Here is an 8,996-nt window from a genome sequence, read left to right as displayed (position 1 = left end):
AGTGGCTGGGCGAGGTGAAGGCTGCTGGAGGGAGGGCAGCTGAGAACGGGAACGAGCCTCTCTGCTCCCAACAACCCATTCTGAGAGACAGCCAGGCACATCTGACAGCTCTCCAGCTCTTGGACAGGGCCTGGCTAGGTACACCCTGAGGAGGTTTTGGGGCTGAGGCTGCCTCCTGGATCTTATTTCTAGAACATGGTCCTTGGGAAGGCCAGCCTGCAGGCCCACAGAGTAGGTTACAGCTGCTCCACCTACTCAGGGTGGGAGGCATTACATGGCCGAGGGTCTCAGACTGATGCTTCAGGAAAAGGCAGGCCAAGGCTGGCCCCTTCTGGGTGCTTAGCTCTGCAGGGGATGACAAGAATGTTTTGAGACCTTCACAAAGCTACATGGAAGCCCTCCTTTCCCATTGAATCCTGAGCCCAACCCTGGAATGACGCTGGGATGGACTTGTGTGCTCGTACCTTGAAGGCCTTGGCTGAGAATCCAGTAAGCCAGGACAGACCCTGGTTGCTGTGGGGCTGGAGGCGGCTCAGTCCCAGAAGGCTTCCTGGAGGAAGTAGTCTGCATTGTGGGCTACAAAGTTGGTGGTGAAGAAGGCTGGGGAAGGTACAGGAGTGGCATGGTAGAAGCAAAGTGGTTGCTGCTATGAGGGAAGGAGCCAAGAATATGCGGTTTGGTGTGGATGGGGAGGGAGGTGGGGCCAGGCCATAGACTGCTGGGCTCAAGTATTAGGCTTTGCTCTGTGGGCAACAGAGAACTATGAGAGAGCTTACGGGGAGTGAGTGATCTGTTTCATTGTGCTCTTGCACACTCTGGGGTCTCACCGTAAGATGGTCACATGACTAAACAATCTTCAACCATAAGAGATCCATGTCACTTGTTTGAGTATACAGTTACATATAGTGTTTGTTCTTCTGTTTGGTTTTGTTTTTTGCCTTTTTGAGACAGGGTCTCCCTGTAGCCCCAGCTGTCCTGGAACTCACTGTGTAGATCAGGCTGGCCTTGAACTCAGAGATCCGCCTGCTCTGCCTCCCGAGTGCTGGGATTAAAGGTGTACAATGCCCAGCCCAAAAAAATATTTTAAAAATTAAAAAGGGGGCTGGAGAGATGGCTTAGTGGTTAAAAACATGGGCTGCTGCCAGGCATGGTGGCCGGTCTCAAAAAGATTTAAAAAAAAAACAAAAAAACCCACAGACTGTTCTTGTAGAGGACGCAGTTTTAGTTCCCAACACCCACGTGGTGGCTAACAACTGTTTATAAACTCCATTCCAGGAGATCTGACACCCTCTTCTGGCCTCTGTGAGCATTACATGCATATGAAGCACTCATACACATAAAATATAAATTTTTTTAAATTAAAAGATTGATGAAGTTAGGTGTGGTGGTTCATGCCTGTAATACCAGCTCTTGGGAGACTGAGGTAAAAGGGTTGCTATCAGTTCATGGCCAGCCAGCCTGGACTCTGGAGGAAGAGCTTCTTTTTAAGATTTAGGCCAGAAGAAATGATGCTAATAATCCTAGCACTCAGGAGGCAGAGGCAGGGAGATCTCTGTGAGTTCGAGGCCAGGCTGGTCTACACATAAAATTCCAGACCAACCAGGGATACATAGTAAGACCCTATCTCAAATAAAAATTTTTTAAACTTATTATTTCTTCTGTATGTATATATAAAAGAACTGCAGAGATGGCTCGGTGGTTAAGAGCACTTGCTGCCTTTGCAGAGGACCTGAGTTTGGTTTCCAGCACCCACATGGTGACTCACAGCCACCTATAACTCCAGCTGTAGGGGATCTGATACCCTATTATGGTTTCTGAGGGCACCAGGCACTCATGTGGCACACATACACACATGCAGGCAAAACAGTCATGCACACATAAATTATGTGTGTGTGTGTGTGTGTGTGTGTGTATGCACACGAGTGCAGGCTCCCACAAAAGCCAGAAGAAGGAATTGCATTCCCTGGAGCTGGAGTTACAGGCAGTTGTGATCCACCTTATGAGGGTGCTGGAAACCAAATGTGGGTCCTCTGCAAGAGCTGAGCCATTTCTCCAGCCCCTGGAGTGAAATGGTCTCAAATGATACTGTGATTGACTAGAGATATAATTAGTTTACAATTCGCTGTCTTCATAATAAAACCGCATCAGATTTTGAATACTCCTAGAGCCAGGCAGCTCACCTCCTTACCAAGCTGCCCAAGCCTGTTTTCAGAGAGAGTGCAGATGCCTCGCCCCCTTGGCTGCTAAACAGCATCCCAGAGCTCCTCCTGTAGACTTCCGCCATCACTCCTTATATCCACATCAAGCTCCATTTGGGTAAAAATAGATTCAGGATTTTATTAAGAGGTAGAAGCAGGTGTGGGCTGGGACCCACCCTTGGTTGTTGTGAGACTCAGTCTCCCCCCATCTCAGGGATATGTCACTCAGCCACCAAGTTTCTGAGCCCATCCCTTTCAGGTGAGTTGCATGACCCAGTGAAGCGGCCATCCCCAGTCTCTTTCCTATCCTGGACTGAGGCTATGCTCACAGGCTCGCTAGCGTGCTGCATTGACCACAAGGCATTAGGCATTGGTGAGTCACTTTTATTCTGGCCTCCAGTGTCTAACAGGGAAAGGATTTAAAATGCTTTCTTGAGCCAAAAGAACTTCTGCCCACCCCTGTGCAGTGGGTGGGTCACTGGCACAGATCTCCAGAACAGCATCCAAGGGGAGGAAGGACTGGGCTCCCCCATGAGCTTTACCCCTCTCCCTGGGCTCATGAGGCTGGGTTGGCACCGACTCTGCCAAGCTGCCTGGGAGCTCTGTCCTCCTCCCTTAGCCCTTCTACACAGCCTTCTCCAAGTTCCCTTCCTGGCCCCAGCCCCACCACATGGCTTCCAGGCACCTTGGAAGGCTCTCTAATGCTCCAGGCTGTTCTTGCCTGTTAAGACCCCAGATGTTCTTGATTTTAGAATCACTTGCCAACTCAGGGCACTGGACAAGGGCATATCCACCAGCCTCACTCTGGCCTGGATAGCTTCGTGCCTGGAAGCATCACATGCTCCCCAGCACAGCCTCAGTCTGCCCCAAGCTTACCGGCAGTGGCTGATCCCTTCACCTGCCTGCTTGTCTTAACCTCCTCAGGAAAGGTGGGAACAGTACTGGTGTGTCAGGAAGGCAGCCTGGAGGGGCTCACAGGTACAGCTTCATGACTTCGTGTGTTTTGGGGCAGTAGCGGGCATGCAGCTGGGCCAGCAGAGCCCTGGATGTGGCCTCGAAGTGTGTGCCCTGGCTCTTTTTGTTCCACACATGCACGGCGTAGGTAGCATTGAGCAGCCGGGCCAGTTCCTCTGGGCTGATGTCCTCAAAGTACTTTTTCCAGTTCTGCCAGGGGATGGGGTAGAAGGCCTCTGGCGGCAGTGCAGTGACTCCACGGCAGCTGTGGCTCTCCTCCAGGCTGCGAATGGAGCACCACTTCTTGAAGACTCTCGTGAGCAGCTGGGGGCCCTGGTGGCCCCAAATCCAGCCATTGTAGTGGGCCACAAAGTCACGTATGCAGAGTTCTAAGAACTCATGCTGGCGCTCAAAGGACAGGAAGGCACCGTTGAGGACATAGCGGGACTGGATGCCCAGCACGTTCGTCAGGTTCCTCAGGTTCTTGAGGACAATAAAGTCCGTGTCCAGGTAGATACCACCAAACTTCCAGAGGAGAGCGATTCTGGAGGCGTCGGAGAGCACCGGCAGCAGGTAGGGCTCCCAACTACGCTGCAAATCCAGGTACCAGGGTGCCAGGGGCGTGTCCTGGAACAGCCCTTGCAGGTCCAAAGGTCGTATCTGGACATTGGGGAAGCACCTCAGAAGAGAGATGCCGAGGTTCCGGGGCAGGGCTGCACTGTCTCTAGGAAGACCCTTCATCAGCACCACTACCTGGGACTCAGGATGGGCCCTGGCAGCTGACTCCACTGAGCACATGAATAGGAAGTTGGGGCTGATCCTGTCTGATGTCTCCAGGAAGAAGATATTGCCTGGGGCAGAGGTGCCAGAAGGCAGGGTAGGAAGGGTCAGCCAGGGGCAGGGGATATCCACTGGCAGGTTATACAGTCGCCCTTGGTCCTTGGGCTCGCCCGCAGTATGCCAGTAGATCATGAGGGAGACGAAGAATGTGAACTTGAAGCTGATAACGAAGAGGGTGCAGACCCGCTGTCTAGGGGTGCCCCGGAGCAGCCTCAACAGGTAGTCAGGAGGCTTGGACATGGTCTCCCCAAGATCAGAGCAGGAGCTGCCCACAGGAATTGGCTGGTCTGCAAGAGATGAACACCAGCATTCAGGGAGGCTTGTCACAGGCATCCCTAACCCTCAAGAAACATGCTTCCTGTCAGTTCCAGTGAGAGATGATGCCAGCTTCCAAAGCTTTGGGGTTCAGGAACGCAAGAGGCCTGTGCTATACCCCAGCCAGCTGACTGGTCACCAGTAAAATGGGAGTTATGGGGGTCTGAACTGAGGCCCTTTTGCCCTGTGTGGCAAACCTGTGAACGCCTGAGGACCAGTGTGTCTCACATTGCAGCCAGAGTCTAGCACACACAAGGACTCTCAGAAGTGATGGCCTGACCACACAGCATCCTCTGCCTGGCCAGGCCTGGCCCTCTTGGCCTACTGGAGCAGCAGCCTGTTATTTGAGGGCCAGCTTATACACACACCCCACCCCCTAGCCAACTCTATGAGCAGTCCTGGGCTCACTCAAGTACAGATCACTAAATGCCTCAGATGCTTTCAGTATGAAGACAAGGGTTTGGGACTGCAGGGACAGCTCAGTGGATAAAGGCCTTGCTATGTAAGCATGAGGAGCTGGGCTCTGATCTCCAAAACCCATGTAAAAGCCAGGCACGGCAGCAACATGCTTGTAACCCCAGCCCTGGGGAAGTGGAAACAGAGTGATCCCTGGGGCAAGTGTAGTTTTTCCTTTTCCGTCTTTTTAAAAAAATTTTATTACTTTAATTTTATGTGTATGAGTGTATTGCCTGCATGTGTGTAAGTGCACCTGTGTTATGCAATGCCCGTGGAGGTCAGAAGAGAGCATCAGATGGTTGTTAGCTGCCATGTGGGTGCTGGGACTCGAACCTGAGTCCTCTGGAAGAACAAGTTTTTTTAGCTGCTGAGCCATCTCTAGAGCACCCATTTTTATTTTTTAAATAAAAGATTTTCTTAGCTGGGTGTGGCGGCACGTGCCTTTAATCCCAGCATTCAGAAGGCAGAATCAGGCAGATCTCTGCGAGATTGAGGCCAGCCTGGTCTACAGAGTGAGTCTAGGTCAATTGGGGCTACAGGGAGAACTTGTCTCAAAAAGACCAAAAAACAAAACAAAACAAATAAATAAAATAAAAAAGAAATAGAGTCTCCCTACCCCTATCCCTTTTTAATTATGTGTGTATATATGTGTGTGGGTATGTGCATGTAAGTATGTGTGTCTGCAGAGGCCAGAAAAGGGCACTGGATCACCTGGAGCTGGAGTTACAGGCAGTTGTGAGCCACCCAGCATAAGTGCTGGGATCCAAACTCTGGGAACCAAACCTGGATCCTCTGAAAGAGCAGCAAGCTCCTAATGGATGAGTCATCTCTCGCCCCTGCTCTAGCTTTTTGAGACAGGGTCTCACTAAGCTGTTGAAGCTAGCCTTGAGTTCACTGTGTAGACCAGGCCTTAGACCTATGATCCTCCTATTTTAGCCTCTCTAGCTCTGGGATTAAAGATATGTTCCACCAGGGGCTGGAAAGAAAGCTCAGCGGTTAAGAGTACTGACTGCTCTTGCAGAGGACTTGGGTTCAATTCCCAGCACCCATATGGCAGCTAACTCCCGTTCTAAGGCATCTGACACCCTCTTCTGACTGGGCATTGCATGACACAGGTGCACTTACACACATGCAGGCAAAACACTCAAATAAAAATAATAATAAAATTTTTTTTTAAAGATATGGGAGCCAGGCGTGGTGGCTCACACCTGTAATCCCAGCACTCCAGGGGCAAAGGCAGGTGGATCTCTGTGAATTCAAGGCCAGCCTGGGCTCATAGCCAGTTCCAGGCCAGCTGTGGCTACAGGAGACCCTGTCTCAAAAAGACCAAAAAAAGCCGGGCGTGGCAATGCACGCCTTTAGTCCCAGCGCTCAGAGGCAGAGGTAGCCGGAGGCAGCCGGATCTCTGTGAGTTCAAGTCCAGCCTGGTCTCCATAGCGAATCTAGGCCAGCTGCAGCTACAGGGAGACCCTGTCTCAAAAAGACCAAAAAAAGGAAAAAAAAAAAAAAGATGTGCTCCGTCATATCTCCCCACCCCGGCCAGTTGCCCTACCAGTTTGTACATTTGTTCATTCAATAAATGTTGATAATCTAACCAACATAAACCCTTACAGGGACTCTACAGGGATTGATTCTCACCTCTGTGTCATGGACGAGGAAACAGAGATAAAGAGTGTCTATTTATCATGCTGTCCCCAGCCAGAGTAACAAGGTGTATGTGCGTGTGTGTGGAGGGGTCCTCCGCTCACTACATTGCCTCTTCCTGGGGAATGAGGTGGCTGGCGGGGGCTAAGGGCAATGGCAGGGGAAGAAGGTGGTACCATGAAGGTGCCGGGTTCACCGGAGGGACTCAGGGTAGATTCCAGAACATAAAAAGCAAATCTAGCCCTGGGTGACTCCATGCCTGCTGTACGTTGCAGTCTGCATTCACACCCCTCAGGTGCCTTGGCCACCCCAGGGAACAGTTGCATCATTTGTACTTTAGGGGCCAGAACACTTGAGCAGAAAGAGGTCAAAGGACTAAGCACAGCCAGGTAGGACCTAAGGGGAGCTGAAAGTTGATTCCTTCCCAGGACACTTGGAGTCATGTCCAGCAGAGAAGAGCCTGGGGCTTGAGCCATCTGGATGGATTCTTTCCAGGTTAAAGGGCAACTGACCAGCCTAGGCAGCCCATAGTAGGAAGGTGGGATCCGGGCGGCCAGCAGGTCTCCTGGAGATGTGCTCTGGCTTAGGAGCTGGTCTTCTCTGCCAACGGGAATGCAGCCTCTCCTCTTGTGATCAGGCCTGCCATCCCACCTGCAAAAGATGGAGGGCAGGCAGTGTGCAAGCCAGTAGCAGCTGGATCCTCCTGGCCAGAAGGGCAGGCCAGCTGCTGGCTCACTTGTTTGACTCTTAGGATGCTTTCAGAATCAGGCCCTAGGCCAAGCCTAGAAGCCAGGAAGAATTAGATACAGCCTGACTAGAGGAGTGCTCGGCTGGGTGGGGGCACCATTTGGAGACAGAAGGGACAGTATCATTGACTAGGACTTCCCAGGGGAAATGACACGAGCTGAGTGCCAGGGAGAGAAGGGGGAGTCAGTCAAATGGCGGAGGCAGTGGACAGTGGACGCTCTGTACTTCCATAAGCACCACAGGCCACAAGGGAATGTGAGCAGCACCTTCTCTCCTGTGGGTCTGGCACAGGGAAAGCCAGTTCACAGGCTCACCCAGATTAGCACACATTCTGCAGACAAGAATCAAAGGCTGGCATGGTGACACATACGTGTAATCCCAGCACTCAAGAGGCAGAGGTAGAAGGATCACTGCAAGTTTGAGCCTGGTTTACACTGGGAGTTCCAGGCTAGTCAGGGCTATATAATGAGACCCCATCTTAAAAACAAAACAGATAAAATACAAGTCAGAGCTGGACATAATGGCTGAGATGGGGGGCATCCATTTGTACCCATTCAAAAGTTTAGGACCAGCTTGGGCAACGGGGCCAGATGCTGTCTAGATAAACAAACAAACAAATAAATAAATAATTAATAAATACATTAGGGAGGCCAAGAGAAGAGGATCAAGAGTTCAAGGCTATCCTTAGCTACACAGCAAGTTCAAGGGCAGTCTGGGTTACATGAGACTCTGTTTATAACAACAATAATAACCCAAGCCAGATCTATTATTCCCACCCAGTAACATGGAAGACTCGGGTTCTCCAGGCCCTGTATATGCTTTATACCCCGGACTCCACACCACTTCCCCCTGGTACTGACCTACTTCAGCCACACCTTCCTCTTGGTTTTTTTGTTGTTTTTCTTCTTTACAATTGGCTATTTTGGCATAATTTTATTCTTTTTTTAACTAAAAGGCAAGTGTACATTGTTGAGGGTTACAGGAAGGAAAATGCTTTTTAAAATGGAGTCTCCTAAACCAGGTATGGTGGTGCAAGTCTTTAATCCCAGCACTCAGGAGTCAGAGGCAGGAGGATCTCTGTGAGTTCAAGGCCAGCCTGGTCTACGTGGTGAGTTCAAGGTCAGCTGGGGCTCCAGGGAGACCCTGTCTCAAAAAGACTGAAAAAAGAAATAGAGTGGCGTCTCCCTACCCCATCCCTAAGACTAACATCTTTCTATATATTTGTATTAAAAAACAAAAGCAGCAAACATGAAACTTCCGACCTGGACTTCATCCCCCTCCCAATGCCTACCTTATAAGAGAAACACATTACACAGCTCCTACTCAGGGATCCCACAGTTCCACATGTGAGCTGTGGCCCCCTTGTCCCAGCCCCTTCCCAAGGCCTAGAGAAGCCCCACTTTTTGGTTCTTTTTTTTTCTTTTTTCTTTTTTTTTTTTGTCTCTTTGAGGCAGGGTCTCCCCATAGCCTCAGCTGTCCTGGAACTCACTATGTAGACCAGGCCGGCCTTTAACTCACAGAGATCTGCCTGCTTCTGCCTCCTGAGTGCTGGGATTAAAGGCGTGTGCCACCACGCCTGGCAAAGCCCCACTTTTAAAAAAGGTCGACACACATAGTCAGAAACACACATGGGATCCACTGCCACATGGAGGCCCTGACACACGCACACCCTGGTGCTTTCCTCACTCACAGACAGACGTTATCACTTTTGCCATTTCCCTAACTTCTTTGAACTGCTAGAATCCGTTCTGAAAACTTGGTCCCTTGCCCTGAATGTTTGGAAAACCAACCACGCGCACACACACACACACACACACACACACACACACACACACACACACG

General features: G+C 50.7%; 1 protein-coding gene across 3 annotated transcripts in view; it reads right to left on the bottom strand.

The window, feature by feature from the left end:
* Positions 1-2,317: 2,317 nt before the first annotated feature.
* A4galt (alpha 1,4-galactosyltransferase (P blood group)) overlaps positions 2,318-8,996 on the bottom strand; it is a 35,591-nt gene continuing 28,912 nt past the window's right edge. For 2 of the 3 annotated variants that reach the window (XM_008844756.3, XM_029569182.1), the window contains exons 2-3: positions 6,920-7,058; positions 2,318-4,279 (exon numbers count right to left, since the gene is read on the bottom strand). In XM_008844756.3, the coding sequence (XP_008842978.1) occupies positions 3,171-4,232 (1,062 nt within the window). In that variant the 5' untranslated portion in view covers positions 4,233-4,279; positions 6,920-7,058 and the 3' untranslated portion in view covers positions 2,318-3,170. The remainder of the gene's footprint in view (positions 4,280-6,919; positions 7,059-8,996) is intronic. The other variant, XM_017801017.2, reaches the window with a different exon arrangement.

The sequence above is a fragment of the Nannospalax galili genome, unplaced genomic scaffold, assembly GCF_000622305.1.
Source record: "Nannospalax galili isolate Female #2095 unplaced genomic scaffold, S.galili_v1.0 scaffold180, whole genome shotgun sequence".
Classification (NCBI taxonomy): domain Eukaryota; kingdom Metazoa; phylum Chordata; class Mammalia; order Rodentia; family Spalacidae; genus Nannospalax; species Nannospalax galili.
The sequence above is the reverse complement of the archived record's forward strand: the minus strand, read 5'-3'. Positions and strand labels throughout refer to the sequence as shown.